We start from the raw sequence: 21,299 nt of genomic DNA on the forward strand, positions 1-21,299 counted from the left end.
GTGAGCACATCCACTAAAATGAGCCAGGAACCAAGGGTTTTCATCAGGAAGACACAGCCAAGCTCCTAACCTCCTAGCTCAGGCTGAGCTTCAACCAACAACAAATGACTTGTTCTCAGAACTACACAGAATGTGAATACGACCTTGAATGTCTCACTGAGTGCTGAGCATCAGGGTTGAGCCCAGAAATCCTGTAGGTTTATGTGAGGAGGCCTCTTTGTCTATTTTTATCCAGGTGTTTTGCTGCCAGGCAGAGGTGCTGAGTTGGATTGCTGAAGACAGGCTGCATCCTGCCCTGAACAGTGGCACAGCAGCCTCCTCTGCCTGCAGAGCCTTGGGGCACTCCTGCCTTTGACACAGGTGGTTGTGGATGTGTCCACACGTGTGGGAGCAGGGACTTGACCTTTCTGGCCTGCAGGGAAATAGGAAAGCACAGAGATGGCCAGGACAGGCCAGTGCAACAACATTAGGAGCAAGAATCTGGCTTGCAATGAAGAGTCAAAACAACTGATACAGGGGAGAAAGAATATCTGAAAGGATCCAATCATGTAAACATAAGGAAGAGAAGGATTTTTGAGTGTACCTCAAAATGAGTATGTAGGACTTATCAGAGGGAAAATAAAAAATATGAACCAGCTACAACAATATCCCTTAAATTTCAGACTGGTCTAGTAGTGCTGGCACTATATCCAGAGGACAGCTGGGGCAGCACCTACCTCTTATTGTGCTGACTGGGATTTCCAGTTGAGAGGTCCTGACTTTATTTTGGGTTTAATTCACAGAATCACAGAATGGCCTTGGTTGACAGGACCTCTGGAAATCATCTAGCCCAACTTCCCTGCTAAAGCACAGGATCACATCAAGCTGGGTTTTGAAACTGGTGTCCAGTTCTGGGCCCCCAGTTTAGGAAAGACATTGAGATGCTTGAGCGTGTCCAGAGGGGGCAACAAGGATGGAGAGGGGCTGGGAATACAAACCTTGTGAGGAACAGATGAGGGAGCTGGGGGTGTTTAGCCTGGAGAAAAGGAGACCCAGGGGTGACCTTATCACTCTCCACAACTCCCTGAAGGGTGGTTGTAGTCGGGTGGGGTTGGTCTCTTTCTCCAGGCAGCAACTGGCAGAACGAGAGGCCACAGTCTCAAGCTGTGTCAAGGGAAATACAGGTTGGAGGAAAAAGTTTTTAACACAAAGAGTGATAAAGTTCTGGAATGCTTTGTCCAGGGAGGTGGTGGAGTCACCATCCCTGGATGTGTTTAAAACAGACTGGCTGTGGCACTGGGTGCCATGGTTTAGTTGAGGTGTCAGGGAACAGGTTGGACTTGAGCTTGAAGGTCTCTTCCAATCTTGTGATTCTGTGATTCTGTGATCTCCAGAGGAGACTCCACAGCCTCTCTGGACATCCTGTACCAGTGCTCTGTCACTCTCAAAGTAAGTAAGCTTTTCCTCATATTCAGATAGAACTTCCTGTGTTTCTGTTTGTGCCCTGTGCCTCTTATCCCATTGCTATGCACCTCTGAGGAGACTCTGGGCCCATCCTCTTACTGTATTCCTGATAGTCATGCAAATGGTGGCACAACATTCTACCTTGTCCTTTTCATTGCAGAGCAGTCCATCTGGACCAGCACTAACAATGATGAGGTAGTTTTGCTCTTTTCCTCTTTGGAAATCCAACCAGGACAGGCAGCCTACCCCATTAAGAGTTCCCCCATTCCTTTGAATACAGGCAGCAGGACATACCATTACCTTCACAGAAGGAAAGGAAATACAAAAAAATTCATGCCAAGCCCAATATTGTTTCAGTCACATTTGGTATTTTATAGGCCTGATCTGTTCAGTTTGGTATAGTACTGTTTATATCCTGAAATCTATGGTCTGAAACACAGGAATGGATGTTATGGAAGAATCCCCCCTGCTGCAGAATCTCAGCCATTTCCAGGAGCTCAGGACAACATGACAAACTAATGCCAGATTTGCATTAAGAACAACTGGTTTTATTTAGGTCCTCCTGAAAATTAACTTTGGTCTCTTAAAACTGACTGGCTTCATTTCACAAGCAGAATTAAATATCATATTTTTTTCATTATATGAAAACTCAGGCCATATCAATAAAGTGTTAGCTGCATCTAAAAGAGTGGCAGAAGGAGGTAAATGGAAGTTGGCAGCTGATGCTTTGGCTAGACAGACTTTTGTGCTTGGCTTGAACTCACTGATTTCAAAATGAGGCCTCATGCACCTGCTTGCCTGGAGCAGCTTATAGGATTGGGGTCAGAACTGCAGCTACCAGGGAAGCCTCTCCCTCAACCCTGCCTCCAGTTTTTTCTTATCATTGTCATGCTTATATCATGTTTAGCAGAACTAATGCAGCCTGATCTCTCTAAACTATGTCATGCTAGTGGAAGAAAAAAACACAATGCTTGTCTGCCCTCTCCTCTGCACTCTCCTTCTTTTTATTTATTATTATTGTTACTATTGTTTTGTTTTTTTAAATGATGACTCTGTGAGAATGCCAGATTTATTTTGGCAGATATGGCTGCTAATTCATATCTACTATCACTGAGAGACATGATCTGAATTTGTGATGTCTCTCTATTTATAATCCATTTGTTATCTTAATAAATATTTGTGATTTGTTTATCTGACACAGATGACATGTTTATTATTACAAATAAGCTTCTTGGTCATGATTCACATTGGTCTCTATTATTTTGGACTGTTTTCATTTATCTGTAGGCAGCTCATTCTGTTTTATATATTCTGTCACAGTTGGTTGTGTTTTGCCTTTTTGTGCTGATCTCTGTAAAAAAAGCCCAAAATATCACATAAAGTTAAAGCACAATGAGAATGTGTCCAAAATCACCACTCTATGACATCCATCCAGCAGTAATTTCAATGTCAAACAGAGCACAAACCTGAGCAGATGGGAATCTTTTAAACAAATCATAACTTAAGTCATCAACAAATAGCTCTGAGTCCTTTAGGATCCAGACCTATACACTCTTCAAGTCTTAAAAAATGGACTTCAACCAAACTTTCAAGTTTTGATTCTTCCTTTTGACTCTACCCAGCATGTCTTTATAACAAATATTCAGCCATTCTCTTCAACTTACTGAGAGCACTTTTGGTACCTTTCTGCCTCTTTTTGCACATTCACTTTTCTTCCCCAACTTCCACAGCAGTCCTGCCTACAGACCAAACATCAGCCTTCCCCTTGCCTCAGTTCTGCCCAGCACAGTGACTGTCAGCCTGTGCATCCTCAGTCCCTGCCCTCTATCACTTCCACCAGCCTCCCTGTGTGCCATGCTGCACAATTCACATCAGTTTTTGTTCCCCACCATCCAACTACTGTTACTGCTTGTGGCTCCTCAGCCCTCCCTCCCCTAGGAACAGGACCCTTTGACCTTTGCCATTTCTTTGCTCCCAAGGTGAACACTGCAGAGGGAATGAGTAACTGAACTCTTATCTCTGCAATGGATGGAACGACAAAGCAGTGCTGCTGTGGGGATTATTTTCTTTATTTCATCTTTTTAAAATGAGTGTAGTGTTGTTTTAGAAGATACTTCTGCTCACTATCTGGAAAGATCTGCTAGGCTGCTTTTACTTGACAGGTGTACAGTAAGGTAGTCAGAAAATCAGTAGGAAATTTCTCTCTGGACAAGGTAAATATTGTGAGTTTTCCGTTGCTTGCCTTATCACCAAATTGGCTTCAACCATTGCCAAAATCCCATCAGTTGTGAAGAAATTCACAAGACTGAATGGTTTGCACCAGAGCTTAACCTTATGTTAAGCTAATTCATGCAACACAAAAGCTAGACCTGTGATCTGCCACCATTTGCCCTATCTCCTGCTCTTTTCAGGTCTCCCAAAACAGAGGGGTCTTGTGTGTCCTTTGCAGGAGGCAGAGGTTCTACCCTGTGGGATGAGTTGCAGCTGTGTGGATGGTGGTGGATGTCTGAAACAATTCTGCAGCGTTCCTCAAAGAAAAGTCTGGAGCAAGTTCTTTCAGTTTTGAGTTTTATCTGTTCATATGCTCCTTGAAATTCTTTCAGACACCAAAATAGAACACAGAAATACTTGTCACAAGACAGCATGTCTGAGCAGAAGGGATCCTGTCTACAAGCAGATTTGAAGACAAAAGCTGACCTGAGCAAAAGCCTGACCCCATAAATAATGAGCAACAAGAGATAGGAGCACATCTCAGCAGCGACCTCTTCAGCAAACATTTGGGCTGCCTCTAGTTAGACCATGCTGCATAGCAGGAAGTCTGAGAGATTACCTCAAAAGCCAAAAAACCCCAAAGACTCAAGTTTTTAGAAAATTACATCATTTAAAGAGATCAGTCCATTTATCTTGCTAAAAATAATATCATCAGGTGATTTGAGCTGTCACCTTCAAGGAGAGAACAAACTTTAGGACTAAGGAGCTCCTTATCCTCGTAGAGAATGGCATAATTACTCATGTCTGGAAAATAAAAAGAATAACTTAATAAAAGAAAAATATTCCAACTTGTCAACCATGACAGAGATTAACCACAGTGACAAAATATCACGGAATGAGACAAATTCTCTACCTTTTACTATCTTTCCAGTAGTACCAGAAGCATTTCTGGAGATACATTTTTCTTAAACTCATGTTCCAAGCTGCATGAGATTATACAGTAGGTAGCACATCAGGCCAGATGCTTTATTGATTTGTCCTGGCCTTAATTTCCCTGAGAAGTCAGCATCTGCTTACCCCTGTTATGAAACCTGAGCACAGACCAAACAAGCCACACTGTCAAGGTGAAGCAGGACTGCACTGAGGGTCTGCAATCAGAAAAGGCTCTTTCTGCTTCAGATGAGGATTGAGTAAAGGCAGGAAGAGTCCTCTGTATCTTCTTCTTTAGTCCTGCAGCTAAAAGCCAGGTGTTATGGTCTGCAGTCTTACCTTCTTTAAGCTGAATTCTGCAACAATTCATTGAATTGTTAAGTCATACTGATAGCACAGAATTAGAAGCAAAGGAAAAATGTCTTCTATATACCAACATAAAGAGTTGAAATGGGGTAGGGACAAATGCTGCTTCTTCTGTCAAGTATTTTTTTTTCTCTTCAGTTAAGGGCTAAGCTGACATAAATATTTTAAACAGCTGCTCATCAGAAAAATGCTGTATTTTAGCTTGAGCTGAAATGCATGCTGTTCATGAATGTTTGTTGTTCTCTTGACAGTATTTGATATCCACCATTACAGAAAAAACTTCTAGTTGGAGTATGAATTACACTTAACATAATTCAATTTCTTTTTATTTTCTATCTTTTTTTTTTCACTATGTGTCTTATGCAAGGTCAGATCATATGAACTTGTCCCCTCTGAAATTTGGAGGAGCCAGTCAGATAATACTGGGAGAATCAAGCTCATATTCAGGTTTTTTTTTTTTCATTTTACTGCAGTATTTACAAAAGACTGAACAATTGTCAGCTCAAACAAAAATCTGACTGACTCTGAAGAAAATGTCTCTGAGTAGCTTTTGTTCTCTAGAATTAATCAATTAAGTGGTCAAAGCTAAATTTCAGGAAAAAGGCAGAAGATAATGCAACATTTAGCAACATGAAAAGGGGAAGTGCAGTCTGAAGAGAGACCTTGATTCCTTTTAATTTGCAGTAAATAACAGAGGGCTGTAGTAGCACAGTTCAAATACAGTCAAGATTTTAAAATGTGTCAAAACCACACATCTCAACTAAGGCTAGAATCCAGAATTTGTACCTCCTCCTGATGAGCAGCTGTTTTAAACACTTATATTGCAGTTTAGCTGTACTCAACTGAAGAGGAAAAAACCCAACCAAAACTGAAAGAAACCGAAGTATTTGCCCTTACAACATCTCAGCTCTTTATGTTTAATTTATAAATTGAGATATTCCCACTGCTTCTGGTTTTATGGTATCAACATGAATTAACAATTCAACAGCCACAAGACAAGAGACAGAGAGATTTCACCTTGTTGCAGATGCCAGGACTGCAGACCACAACCCCTGGCTTTTAGGTGCTGGACTAGAGAGTGCCAGAGAACCACTCCCACTTTTACTCAGTGTTCACTGGAAGCAGAGGAAACACTGCTGTTGATTCCAATGTTTTCTAATTACAGGCACTGAGCAGTGTCCTGTGTGACTGTGGGCAGCACTCTTCTCTTGTGTTAGCTTCATTTTATCCGTTTAATGGGTGTCAGCAGATAGTGACTTGGCTTGGACTCAGGATGGTGAAACATCTCATTGATTTGAATAGTTTTGGATGCAGCCTCAAGTGAAAGAAGCCTGAGTGAAAGAAGCATTCAGGAGAAGCTTTTATTTTTTTCTCTACCATAAATTATGCATGAGAACATTATTATTGTCTTGATTCTATCCTCTATTTTGAGATTATTAATCTAATTCCTGCAGAATTCTTTTTGGCCTGCAGCCTGTTTGCAAGCAGTTATGAGAATCTTTACTTGAGCAGCTGCTGACTTCCAGGTGAGACTGAAAATTCCCCATCTTCCCCCAGAAATGGGAATGAAAGAGGGAAATGCAGGACCATGATTCTTGCATCTCTTACCTCCCATCTTTTACTCTAGTTCTGTAGGGTTTTATATGGCTTGTGCTATGCTTCCTTGTGTGTTCTCCTTAAGAATTTAGGTCTGATGGGAAATATCAACTGTGAGGATTTCACTTACCCTTCTGACAGGAAGAGGGAAGAAAATGTTAGATCAGTTAAGGTGAGTTGGCCAACATTAAATGTGCCTTTCCTTAAGTATCAAGGACTTGATCTTAAACACCAATAATCCTTGTTGTATTCTATGTCCTTGTACACACCTTCCTAAATTCTCTTTCTCCTCAAAGACAATAGAAATGCAGGTCTTATAGAAGTATAAAAACCTTATCATAAGTTTATGATAATAAGTCCACAGAATCACAGCTGGGAACCTAAGCTATATGCCCTACTTCTCCAACTGGAAGCACTTTGGACACTGAATTACCAGGGGCAAGTTGTTAACCTTGCAAGGCTAAGGCATGGAAGGTGGAGGAAAGTGGGATCAAATGCAATAAATGAGGAAAAGACTGCCTGGGTTTGCTGCTATGACCTCCTGTCCAAGAAGAGACAGAGTGTAACTGAGAAGGGAATGCCTCAAACAGAATTTCAAATGGAAAAACACGGGAAGTCTCTACCTGTCAAAAAGGCTGGAGTGATTTGCTTGCATCAGGTTTCAGTGAGGTGTTGAAAATTACAGTGAGATTAGGACCACTCAGAAAATGTTACAAGAACATTCAGCAGTTAAAGTTTTTCTGCAGTTGAAACACTTACTACCTTCCCTATCATGTATGCTTATTTGTATACCTTTATTTATGGATTAATTTTACTCTTGAGTTAAATAGCTAAAGAAATATAAAATTAAATCATGTCGTATTAGACCTTTCCATTAAATCCTGGGGCTTGACTCATTTGCATTTTGTTGTGGATTTATAATGCATGCTTATTTTAATTACTACTGCTGCACTTTATTTGTAATTGTCTGTGCAATGCCCAAGCACCTTGCTAAGTGGATAAGGAAGCCACTTTATTCCATAAGAACATAATTAATCCATTATTATTCATTATTATTTTTTCTGGAATGGACTGAAAATAATCAGTACTTTGAAAAATACAATACCAACAAATTATCTGTAGCAAAAATAATTTTAACAGAATTCAGGCATTCCTTATCTTCGCCATTGCTTCCTTCCAGATAATATCTCCTAGAGAGAGAAGCAGCAGCATTTAATGACCTAAAGTTTGTGCTAAATGCCAAAGATGTTTGAAATGAGGGATCTGTTGTGTTGTGTGTGTGTGGTGTCATCACACGTTTCTCCCCCCTCGTCCCTCCTGCTGCATCCTCTCTCCCCAGCTTCTTGCATGGTCTTGGACAAATCATTTAACCACTGCGTGTCTGCATTTCCCTTTTTCTGATGGCTACAATCCTACCATTCACCTTCTACAGAACAGTACCTCACCAGTGTGCAAATGATGTCTGCTAGGTATTGTGGCAGCATAATCAAACAACCACAGTGATGGCTGGATAAAAGAGGAGGCGTTTTCCAGCAATGCAGGATCTTTCTTGCAGACAAAAAGAAGACATTCACTTTCTGGTGATGTGCTTGCAGATTCCTCCTGCATGAATACTCCATCTTTACTGAATTTTCTTATTACAGAGGATTATGCAACTCTATTAACTCTTGAAGTTTTGCAAGGAAATCCTTGCGTAGTTCCTCATGTTAGGCATAAAAGCATTCTGCTGCATTTCCTTTGCACATGCTCTCTTTAGAAACCTGGAAGGTCAGGGCTGGTTGTAGCCTTTTTGTCCACCAGTTACAACACCAGCACAGAAAACAGGTTTGTTTCTTATTTTCCTACTAATCTGCTTGGTTTTAGCTTACCAATACATGGCCGTAGGTCTCTGTTTAATTTATGACAAAGATTTATTAGTACAAATTAGGCTAATAAGGCTGGTCAAGCAAATTAAAGATGCAGAAACAGGGAGTGAATATAGCAGGTTCGCTCTGTGCAGTAAAAGTCACATCTTCTGATAGGCATTGAAGCACCATGACACAAGACTTCCAGACTGCTTTGCCCCAGCCTCAATCATCCAAATCAGGATTATTTTTTCTTTTTCTTTAGTTTTTCTTAAAAATACATGCCATGACCTGGCCGACTATACTTGGATTGGCCAGTGTCATGTCTATGACCCTTATTTCTTCTTTTTTTATCCAGCTGACCTGCAAAGGAACATGATGTCCACTGCAGAACCAGAACTCTGCACAATGCTTGCCTTAAAACAGCCTCCTCTGTTCTACCAAATAAGCAATCTGTGCCTGAAGTCTCTCCTAACAATGCTCTGTGTGTGTGCACATACATGTATGAGTGTGCACACAGCCACCCCTGTTTCTATCTCAGAATCTACTAATGCCTAAAGCATGTTATTTCCAGTGCTGTCCCTGGACTCTGTTCCTGTGAGGCAAGACTGAAATACTGCTGTTCAGCAGTGCCTTTGAAAGCAGACAGCATGCCAGCACAATTTCTCAAACCATCACTTCCACTCTTCCCCAAATATAGCTTAGGTGTTTTCACCTCCTGTCTTCCTGTGTGTGCCTTTTTTTACATTCCCCTGTTACCATCCCTCCCCTTGCTGAATAATGCCAGTTTCTGCTAAGTCAATCTCCTGTCATAAAACATTATTGACACACTAGGCAATGAGATGAAGGAATGTTTCCCATACAGTTTTCCAATAAATCATAAGTGTATCAGATTTGAATGCTCATATCCTTGGAGTTCACTCTGGGGTCTTCCCCCAACACACAGAGGAAATGTGGCAATGTTGAATGATATGCAAAGCCACCTCTAAGTGCCTGCAAGAGAACTGTGAATAGCAGTTCTGGTTTAGGAGAAGTCTGTGAACAGTTTCTAATCCTGGTGATTCTGTTTGCTTCTGTTTCCATTCCTAAGGCTATCTGTGAACAGAAGAGACTGGAAATACACCTCTCAGTTCACCTGAAACAGAGATTCTCTTTCACATTTCTTCTTTCCTCACTTCATGAAATCCTTGTTACAGAGCAGGTCTTGCTGATCTGAAAAGGCAAAATAAGAGTAGCTCTACACTACTTGTAGAGTACTTGTACTATGAGTGAAATCTACTGGCATGCTTGTCTAAAACCTGACTGCTCGTGATGCCTCCTGGATCTTCTGCGCTCACAATGACTGGATAGGATTTTACCCATTACAAAAATAACTTCATGTATCTACACAGAGGTTACTGAAAGTAATTTTATTACCCTTAACCAGGTTATTTACTGATGAATGTAACAGAAAGCACACAGATAGTCTCTCAGACTCAAGGCTGTAAGTTTGCAAATACTTATGGCTGTGGATAAAGAAGGGAAAGAGAAGGTATTTCTTGAGAAATGAAGAAAACCTGCATGGACTCTAACAGCAAAGGCCCTGCCTGTCAGCTTTCACATCTACAGCACCTACAAACCTAGCAAAACTTCACAAGACCTAGCTTTCTTCTAAAAAACCTAAAGGACACCAAAAATTCCAAGCAAGTTCCTTTAACATCTATTTTCCTCAGAAACGGAGAGATTCTGAGAGATTTAACCCTGCTTTCAGATTACACAAAGGACATTGAGGTGCTGGAGCAAGTCCAGAGAAGGGCAATGAAGCTGGAGAAGGGTTTGGAGCTAAAGTCATGTGAGGAGTGCCTGAGGGAGCCGGGGGTGTTTAGCCTGGAGAGGAGGAGGCTCAGGGGAGACCTTACCACTCCCTACAACTCCCTGACAGGAGGCTGTAGCGGGGTGGGGATCAGGCTCTTCTCCCAGGAAACCAGCAACACCACAATGACCTCAAGTTGCTCCAGGGGAGCTTTAGGTTTGATATTACAAAAAATTTCTTCACTGTAAGAGTAGTTAAGCATTGGCACAGGCTGCCTAGGGAAGTGTGGAAATCCCAAATACAAGCAGACATGGCTCTTAAGGCAATGGTTTTAGGGGGCGTGATGCTTTTCAGTCAAAGGTTGGACTTCATGATCTTGGAGAACATTTCCAACCTTAATGATTCTGTTTCTAATAAGGTGAGCTAAAACCAGGGACGTTATCAACACGGCAGCCAAACTAGACACAATTACCTAAGTAACTTTGGAAAAAAAACCCGAAAGAAATCACAAAAGCACCCTTGATAACGAAAGCACAGCAAGACTCAGAAACGCCACTTAGGGAGACGGAGACCGGGTACCGGCGGGGGCGCGAAGGGCTCCGCAGAGGGCTCGCCCGGCACCGGCCGCTCCGCTCGGCAGCGCAGCCAGGCGGCACCGGCCCCGGGACGCGGCCGGGTGGGCAGAGGGCGGCGGCGGGCAGCGCTGCCGAGGGACCGCCGGGACGGTACCGAGGGACGGACGGGACGCGATTCCCGATTCCCGGCACCCACGGGACCCCCGCCCGCCGCCCCGGCACCTCCCGCGCGTGCGCGGCGCGGCCGGGGGCGGGCTCGCGCGGGGGCCCCTCCCGCCCGCTCCCGTTCCTGCCCGTCCGCGGGAGCGCGCGGCCGCCGGCGGCGCGGGTGCGCGTGCCCGTGCGCGCGGGGCGGCGAGGCGCGTGCCCGCATCCCGCGCCGCTGCCGCCGGAGCGCCGGCGGGCGGGCGGGCGGGCGTGCGGGCGGCGGGGCCCGCGCCAGCGGCCGGGGCATGGAGAGCCTGCTGGAGAACCCGGTGCGCGCCGTGCTCTACCTGAAGGAGCTCACCGCCATCGTGCAGAACCAGCAGAGCCTCATCCATACCCAGCGCCAGCGCATCGACGAGCTGGAGCGGCGGCTGGACGAGCTGAGCACCGAGAACCGCAGCCTCCGCGGGCAGCAGCAGCAGCCGGCCCCCGCCGAGCCGCCGGCGGCCCCCGCCGAGCCGCCCCAGGCTCCCGCGCCCGAGCAGCCCTCGCCGCCGCCGGGCCAGTCCGAGCCGCTTCAGCACCACCAACAGCTCCCGGCTCAGCCGCCGCCGCTCGCGGGCAAAGCGGCACCGGCGGGGCCCGGCGGCGGCGGGCGGGCTGCCGGCCACCAGCACCCCGCGGCGCAGCCCCACCAGCACCCCGCCGAGAAGGACGGCAGGGACAAGGGCTGCTGTGCCGCGCTGCTCCAGCACAAGACCCCCCAGGCCATCGGCAAAGGCGTCCTGAGCCGGAGAGCGGAGTAAGTGCAAAGGAGAGAGGGGGCGGGCAGGGGTGGCGGCGGGGAGCGGGCGGGTAGCGGCTCTCTCCGGGCCCGCATCCAGCCGGGAACTGGGTTATACCCCCCTGCAGCCTCGCAAGGAGGGAGAGGCAGTGTGTGGGTGGGTGGGGAATCCCTCCCTCGATGCGTTCTCGGGGAGAGCAGGCACAGTGCAAAGAGAAGCCAGGATGCTGCTTCCAAGACGCATCAGCCTCCCGCTTCACTGCGCTCATTCCTGTGGAGAAGTGTCTGTAGCCCGTTTAGAGCCCCTTGGGCAGCTCACCCGCGGTGCTCACACACGGCATCGTGCCCTCATTGTCTGACAGAAATAAATAAGTCCGTGATCGACGATGAGTGCGGTTTAGCCCAGGCACGGAGAAGCTTCGCAAAGCACAGCAGCGTTGTGGTCGCTTCTGCTTGCCTTAAGTTGCTGGTATCTGTCTAAAAAACCCCATCCTCCCTGGAGTGAGCTGGGGTTTTCCTGCCCTCGCTGATGTAAGGGGTGCATTATATTGCACGTGATGTATACAGATGCAGTACTTAGGTTTGACATTTAGGGTGCTTATCGCCCTCGCGTGTGGGTTGTCTTTTTTTTTTTTTTTTTTTGGTGGTTTGTTGGGTTTGGGATTTTGGGTTTTTTTTTTGGGGGGGGGGGGGGGGTGGTTTGGTGCGTGGCATCTGACACTGATCCAGCTCTCCAAAAGGACAAAGTATTTTTTGCTGGTCTCTCATCTTCAGTGAAGAAAGCTTGACTACTAGTACTGGATACTGAAATGTATTGGGTGTGCATGAATGTATAGTAAACAAGGATGAGCATTCCAGCACTATAGGTGGAAAGGGCTACTATTGAAGAGCAACATTCTCTTGGATTATGTATTCAGTATATGCCATCAGTTCACCAGCTGGTAATTACAGCTGCAGTCAGTATTGTAATTTCCTTTGTTTAGGCACTTGGAAAGCAGGGGGATGTTTTCTGGTTGAAAGCCAGAGTTAGTAAAGTTAGAAGGAGAAGGAGCATAGTTTCTGCTGTGGCTTCTTTTAGATAAGAAAAAAACTAACATAAGTAGTAAAACTAGATCAAATGTCTTTCCTGGAATTGTCTCTATTGTCTTTGTTATAGTGATGTCAAAACAATTGAGGTGCACAACACACAAGTACATACGAAGCACACAAATGAAGTACACAAGCCTTTTGACAATTTAAATAAAGGGACCCTTCTCTCTCATGTTTGTTTTGAATACATAAGCAGACTACAACATCTAGTTGGATTTTTCAGTGGTGTAAGTAGAGTTACACCACTTCATAACAGCTCAGCATCTATCATGTGATTCTGTGAAAATCAGTGAAGGTATTGCTATTGAAAGAAAGGCTATGAAAGGAATAGGCATGGTCAAGGCATGCTTGAATCCCAAAAAGCATCTGCTTGCTTCTGAGATACTGCACCGTAAGACTCAATTTTTCAATCACAACTTAGAGGAAGTGAGTGGGCTCCTCAGAGTATTAATGCAGGTAGTAAGCCTTTGCAGGATCTGGCTCTTATTCATCATGAAATAGCTGGAGTTTAAAAAAAGAAGTGGGGCCAGATCCTGAACTCATGCCAATTGGTGTAAATCCCGAATAGCATAGTTTGAATCCCTCAAGTCAAACCACTAAGAAACCCAAATAAAAATGCATAATCAACCTTTTTCTTTTTAAGGAGTGACTCCCTGCAGTGAAGGCTCTGTAAGAAACATCATCTCGGCAAGGGCTTTCCTTGCTTCTGCACAGAGTTTCTAACATACGTCATTACACAGACTGAGGAATCAATTTCTCTGCATAAGACTAAAGACTTCCTCCTTATCTGAGCTCTTTTTGCAGTAGGGTTTGACTGGGGGAAGAATTGTAGGGTTTTTTTCCCTTTGTGCCAAAATGGATAAAGAGAAGTGCATTAAGAACACAGCTGATTGCTGGTATATCATATGATGATCTTTCTGTTTCACAGAAATAGATAGAAGGTTGGATGGAGCCTTTTTTTGTGGAAAGTCAGGGCTGCTGCTGGGGATAACAGAGCAATCCCTGCAGCGTTCTTCGCTCAGGAAGATTAAAATAGACTGTTTCTGTTTCCTTCTATAGATTAGGCAAACCAAAATCTTTGTATAGAAAAGGAAATATGAGAGATGCCAAACAGTCTACATTTCTCATTTCTGCAGGTTCTTTTTTTCCCCCCACTGATAGTGTATACTGAGTTTCATACTCTCTCGTCTCTGACTGTTAGAGGGAAATCAAAGAGACTACAAAATGTAACTTAAAGGCAGCTTGGATGGAGGGTGATGAGTCTTTCACCACCAATTGACAGGATGCCCAATATACCTTATCATTCAGCTTGGCAACCTGTGAGTTGTATTTTTGCTTTTGTGTGACAGCAGGGGACGTATATGTGAATACTGCACAGACCAGGTATGCGCTCTCCCTTCCTTCCTCCCCTCCATGTCCAAACATGTTTTTCCCTGTTATAAACTCTGAAATTCAATGTTATCTTTTTTTTTCTTTTTTTTAGCCAAGAGTAGAGGACTGACTGCTCACTACAAAAATGGCCACTCTAAACAGAACAAAAAGGATATTTTATCATGTTGGGATACAGGGGCTAAAAACAGGGGTTAAAGCAGCACCCAGGCAGTGCCCTGCTGTCTCTGCCCAGTAATGGAATTTCCTCTGCCTTCACAAAACAGGAGGTTCTGGCAATGTGTTTAAGTGTGGACTTGTGCTGGTCCTTCTCACCTCAGACTCAGCCCACATATTTTGCTTATTTTGAGTTGGGTTTGAGGTTTTTTTGCAGCCCGGCTCAGGCTCTGGATAGAAGTGAAGACCTGAGCTTTTGGACACATGTGACTATTCACGTCAGCTGGAACATTCTGCAAGGGATGTCTTCTGCAACAGAAGCATCTCTCTTATTTTAAAGAAAACTTATTATTTTTGCTGTTAGTTTTTGTAAAAACTGACAACTTTTCTTTCTTTAAAGCTTAAAAAAAAAAAAAACCAAAAAACCAAACCCAAACAAAACCCACATTTTAAAAGGGAACAAAACCAAGATTATCTCTGTAAATGGAAGCATTCCTGACCTATGCAGAGACCCCTAATTGTTGCTGCATGTCTTTGTGTGGGAAAGGTGGTACTCAGCCTGCCTATGAAAGTAGAGGAGGAAAAGGAGAAAGATTTTTGCAGAGATTTTCAGCAAGAATTAGGCTGATTATTATTCCACGGCATCTGTCTCTTTCTACCTTAGGAGGCTATTGCATAAGCACCTCACAGTTTTAAAAACAAAAAAATAAGGTCATTCGTCATGGAATGTTTTACTTCAAAAATACAGGTTGCCAAATTAGCATAGCTCAGATCACCCTTACTAGGCAGCCTCTTGTCTTAAGGGACCATCCCAAACTGTCGGCAAATTCTGCAAATATAAATTTTCCATCCCTTTTTATCGGAATACAACCTTCCTTGCCAATCCCCAGTACCCTTCACTGAGTATCAGGGAAATGCCACAGGGTTGAATTTAGCAGATTAAGTCTAAATGACCCAAATCCTGCTGGTTTTTATCAGAGAAACTCTCAGTAGGAGCTGTCTATGGAAGGACTTCTGTTCTGAGCCCAGGCATTAGCAGGAAAACTCACTCTGATAAATACAATTAGAATAATAGCTAATAATCCGTTATAGTTCCTTCCATCAAAAGACACGACTGCAATTCACAAACATTCTGTATTAAAGTGGCATTAAAGTCTTCTTTTAACCATGTTATCAACAGTGAAAAGAAGACATAAAAATAATGGATCTAAGTATTGTCTTTGAATTATTAACCTGTGTTTGGTCTACAAGATAACTCCTCATGCAAAAGAAACTCCATGAACTTTTAGAAGAATTTTTCTAAAGTCACATTTTCTCAGATGCTTTAAAGCTCATTTTGGATTTGCCTTAGACTAAAATGTATATTATTTTATTTTGTACTGAATTAGGATAGAATTTTTTATCTTAGTAAAGAGGCAAGTTTTAAAAAATGTTAAAATCACTTATTGCTCTTGCATTCTGAGACTGTTTGGTGGTTTTTTGTTAATTTCAAAAGCTCAATTATGTAACTTTAAAATGAAGATATTGCATATGCAGAGGTGCTGTTTTCCATAATTTTTCTTTTTAACTATGCGTTGATGTTCTATTCTATGGATTATCTCCAGGGTAAAGACATTAGAAAAAATCCTACTGATTTCAATAGGAGCTAACAACAACTGTAAATATTACGGTTTACCATTAAAATATTTCGCTATATTTGCGCATTGCACCAGCACAAAAAAACTGCAGCAATTAAAAAAGAAGATCAGAACAATTCCAAATAGCTCGTGTACCCCAGATATCCATTATTTTTTTCACTTTGGGCACAAAAGGAATGCTACTTTTGCCCTCTTCTTTCAGTGTCTCAGATTTCCTCCAGCATATTTCAGGGTTTAACTCCCTTGAGCTTTCACACACCAGAAATAGTTGCATTGGTGCTGCCCTGGGTTCTGCAAATCCCTGCTAGCAATGTACTGTCTCAGCATCAGAAGTTATTTGGAGTGGAGTGCTGTAAGCAGGTCTCAAATGACAGAGGTCTGCATTGGCACAGCTTCACAGATGCTAAAGTCCTGCTTAGATGATTTTGGCATAAAGAGCACACTGAGAGGAAAACAGAAAGTAGACTCTCCTTGACTACATCTAATTTAAAGATATATCCATGCTGCTCCCATTGCAATCAGCTAAGACATACTTTATAACATATAACATATACTTGCAATCAGCTATGACACACTTCATAACTTCCATTGCAATCAGCTAAGACATACTTTATAACCTATACTTTATAACTTGCATTGTACCTACAGCAGGGCCTGTAAAATCCTGGGCAGAGGAGTATGGAGTTAGTGATTCACGACAATGTTTAAGAAATAATAGATGAAGTGAGAGATGGAAAAGGACTTAGCTTAGGAAGGGTTCAGGATGAAGCTCTAGCTATAAAATTGCTGAGTAAGGACAGCACAAGGACTTCCGTAGGGATAAGGCTTCAGTAGGATGCTGTATAAAGTCCCAGCCAGAGCAAAACAGTGTCAAGGCTGAAATTTATATTGTGGGAAATGTTCCTGGTGGGATGGGAGCATCAGGAAGCAATATCAAGGAAGGAATTCTTGTGAAACCATGTCTAGCATGCTTTGGAATAGCAAAGACTTGTACTCATCATTTAGCAAGAGGAGCTGGGGGCTGAAAACAACAGCAAAAAGCTGAAATTTAAAATACTTAAATAAGAAGGAATGCAAATGCATTATTTTGTGGGGTTTTTTGTTTTTTAATAAGTGTTAGTTTTAAAAGTGTTAGTTTTATGTCACTCAGCTGTATGTTCTGTAGCAACCAGAACTTCTGTAGTGACAAGGGTACCTTTGTATTGACCCATTTGCCTTCACTTCCCAGGCAGATCCAAGTTAAAGCTCTGTGAAAAGACTTTAGGACCAGGGGACACACATGGCAACACTGTTAGCATTCAAAATAATACACACATGGCTGCTTGGAAAAGTATTAAGGGGAAAATGTCCCAGCTGAATGGGTGTTAACAATGTCCTTGAGAATTTCTGCCAGGGCCTCAGTGCCAGGTGGCTCTTGGGCTGGCTGTCCCACTCTTGGCAGCAACTGGCATTTCCACATCCTTCATTAAATGATGTGCACAGGAACATACAGTTTAGGCATGGTTCAGACAATTTATGCATGCAGCAGGTGATACCTACGTATATCTACATATATGAGATAGACTGCACACATTCCCACCAACGCCATATTTGAAATTATTTACACTTTTAGTCAGAATAAATCAGAGAAATCTCACCTCAGGATGCTCAATTAGTCCTTACATAGTGCCAGAACAGAGCCTGTCAGCTGGAATTTGGGTCTTCTATTAATTATGGCATCTACTTACTCTTTAAAAAAAAAGTTCACATGATAAAATGATGTGCACTTCTGCAAGCAAAAGTACCTCTACACAAATATATAAATTAGACTGTAGAAATTTCTCAGCTGTATTTTTTCCCTTTTCCCTTGGAATGCAGGTTGAAACAGGAAAAAAGAGCAATTGCCTGTCTTTCATAATCTTTTTGTACATAGGGTTTATTCATCTTCTGCTTTCTGTTATTTTCCCTATAAATGCCATTTTAGGTTGCTTGTTTTCTTTTTTCTTTCCTAGTTCAGCAGTGGTTTATTTCCCTTTTCCAGTCTCAGTTATGAAACCTTTTGTTTTTCTCCCTTAGGAAAACCTTACAGAAAGCCAGAAATAATTCTCTGTTTAAGAGATGGAAAATATTTTGTTTGCTTTAGAATTACTTGTGCTTGTTACTTGGTCCACATTCCATGGAACCACATAAAAGCAAATAACGAAAAAAAAAAGTCATTTGTAAAGATAAGAGTCTGAAATGTGACCATTTTCTCTTTTTTTCCTAATTTTTAAGCATTATATATTTTTTCCCCCTTTTTTTCCCCCTCAAAAAGATGTACCTTGAAACAAACTGGTATTATTCTTGTATTCATCTATTCTGGAATATGTAATTTCATTTAGTTAAGCCCTGGGTGAGAATATGATATTCTTGACTGCTGGATTTGTTCTACCCAATGGCTCTATTTAAGATCTCAGCTCAAGCATTAGACGAGCAGTCGTAAAATCAAACTTTAATGCCTCCTAAATTTATTTTTAACAGACTTGTGATGCTGGACTGACCCTTTCATCTCTATGTATTTTAAGATCTGTGACAAAGCAGTTGGAGATCTATTGTTATAGACAGGAGCAGGCAGGTAGATCAGGAACAATCCTTTTTCTAAATTCCAGCATAGGAAGCAGCCTAAAGCTCCTGTCCTTTCTTGCAATGTGTACTGCAAGGCAATATGTATATTTGCACATAAAAAGAATGTATTTGCATGAGCATTTGTCCACAGCAGTGTCTCAGAGCCAAGCTGAAACAGCACCTAGTTTCTGTGCTTTTTACATACAGAAAAGCAAATCATCTGCTGGAGGAAATCAGTGCATCTTTACTGATGTCAGTACAGCCCTGACAATTTGCATCACCTGAGGATCAGAACCAGATTTTGTGTATCTTTCCTCACACAGAAATAAACATCCCTCCACTGGTGTAAATGAGTGTTGATAATAGCAATGGATAGCAATGCACAGAGATAATAGTGAACAATGAGAAAACCATTAAGCAGCATTCTCATTCTTCCTGTAATAGGTTTGTGATGTTCTCTTACAGTATTTTAATACAAGGTGGTAGGAGTTTTGTTGCTTCAGGGTTATAAAGACATATTTGCTCTTTAGATAATGATTTTTTTTTTCTTTTCTCTGTACTGTGTTTGCACAGCCTGCTTCTCACACAGGTATTACTGTATTTTTTTATGCTCATCGCTCACCTCTTATTTTCATGTGGTCTGAAGTTGCACTTTCTGAGAGAGATAGAAGTGGATCAATATCTTCCATGATTAATCACATCTAAGAGAGAACATTTTGATGAAATTGAAGTGAGTTTAAATACAAAAGTAAATCTTATCCTTCCTGCCCTCTTCTAGCTGAAAACAAGGGGATCTGTGATCTGCAGAACTAATGAAGCTTGCATTCCAGAAGATTTGTGTCACAGTTACATTTTCTGATGCATAACAAGATGTGAGTTCCGATCTAAGCTTCTCCTGGTGTTGAGGCTTTTATAACATCTCACTCCAACATGGAGACTTCTCTGTGGAGAAATGGCTTCAGTTCACTCAGCAGCCTTTTCCTCATAGGAGAGCCTACAAAGTTCTCTCTGTTACACCCTGCCAGCTACTTTTATGGAACTTGCTAGAGGTTAGTATCTCTGAAATCACTGTAACTGACTCAAACTTGGTTGAAAGTCTCTGTGGGATTTGCAGTTACAAAGCAGAAACCAACACAGACACATACACACAGAGAGAAAGAGAGACACACAGACATAGGAGGAAAAAAAGGAAATATTGTATGGTCACAGAAATCACATTTTGATTAGGAACCCAGGGAATAAAGACCAAGTCCTAGATCAATGAAGCAATGTGCATCAGATAGCTGAACAGTCAACTCCAAATCTGTGACTCCCTCTTGGAACTGGTGTTGTGTTTTAATAGCTGCTTAAAAGTCTTGGAATATTAAAGTTAATGAAGAATTGGGGAATTACTGTAGGAATTCAGGGGACACACTGGTAGAGGTTTACCACTGGCAAATGGAGCCTGTTGCTCCTCCTGGCTTTCCATATGAAGCTGGTGGATCATCTTGTTCCACCTGCCAACATTTGCATGGGCATGGGCTGCTGCTGAGGAAGTTACTGCTAAAGAGTTTATATTTGCTGAAGGTCACTAAAGCATCTATGTCATTCGCAAGAGAAGTAGAAAATTGACACTGAAATTAATACAGATCTTAAGGAGGCTTGGGATATTCTTCAGGTTTTGCTGAACTTTGGATGTTTCTTCAAATTCTGACCTTTCTATTAAAATTTGGGACATTGCTGTCAGTCTGTTTGCCATGTTGGTTTTAAGGCACTCCTCTGAAGTGGTTCACATTATCCTGCTCCAGTGTGAGAATTGCTCCTACACTGTTTCTTCTTCAACTTCAACATCCAACATCTTGATATTGCAGTGCCTGGGTGGACCCTGCCTCCATGGAGCATCTTTTGATCTGCCTCCTGGAGCAGTGTTGTTTGGGCTTAAGGTTCTTCATAGACTTTTTAAGTGATAGCATTTTTGAAAAGATAAAGTTTCTCTCCATATTTATAGAGATTATTTCCTTTCTTTTTACCTCAGTTAAGGAACGAAGCTCAGCCCTCTTTTCTTGATTTTTCCCCCCACTGTGAGAGATTCTGATTCTGCCTCTTTTGGACAGTTCAGCTTTTCAATCAGTTCAGAATTCTCACAGAAGTCCTTGTCTTTAATTTGCTGTTTTTTAATTTGCAAATCCATTCCCTGTAGGGCACAAGTAAATTGCCTGTGTCTGCCTGGGTACTCACATGGCCCCCTTCACCATAGTAGCTGAGTATCTGGATTTGTCCTGATATCCAGGGACACTGGACAACTAAACTTCATCTGGACTAGCAGGGAATCTGAGGAATCTCCTACCTTTGCTCTGAGGATTCACTGATTCTCATGCCAAAGACCTCTCTTCAAGTTATTCTCTTCTATAATGTTCTGTGCTAATAAATCTATGTCCAGTCAAACTTCTGAAGTAGATAGACTGCATGGCTCAGTAATTCATGTTATTTTACAATCTAGGTAGGTCTGAGATCCAGATTCTGTCACCACCTAAATGCAAATCTGCTTGGCTGAATTCTCTTAACTAGGTGGCTTCAAATTGGAAGAGACATGAGATAACATCATGCACATCTGATGTTACAGATGTTCTTGAGCTGACTTCCATCCCACCACTGGAACTAGTTAGAGTTAGTTCTGCAGACTGTCAGATTCTCTGCATACTTGCCATGACATTCATTTGGGATGGCACAGCCAACTGCTGTAATGCTTCCCCCAAGAATTCTTTATTACTCATATGG

At 42.5% G+C, this 21,299-nt stretch overlaps 1 protein-coding gene across 1 annotated transcript in view; it reads left to right on the forward strand.

The window, feature by feature from the left end:
- Positions 1-11,209: 11,209 nt before the first annotated feature.
- The window catches only part of IQSEC3 (IQ motif and Sec7 domain ArfGEF 3), a gene marked incomplete at both ends in the record, with an annotated part of 94,095 nt that continues 84,005 nt past the window's right edge, over positions 11,210-21,299 (forward strand). The window contains one exon of the mRNA XM_084206151.1: positions 11,210-11,706. Within this exon, the coding sequence (XP_084062277.1) occupies positions 11,210-11,706 (497 nt within the window). The remainder of the gene's footprint in view (positions 11,707-21,299) is intronic.

This window comes from Fringilla coelebs (genome assembly GCF_963513975.1).
Source record: "Fringilla coelebs genome assembly, chromosome: 5".
NCBI classification, from domain to species: Eukaryota; Metazoa; Chordata; class Aves; order Passeriformes; family Fringillidae; genus Fringilla; species Fringilla coelebs.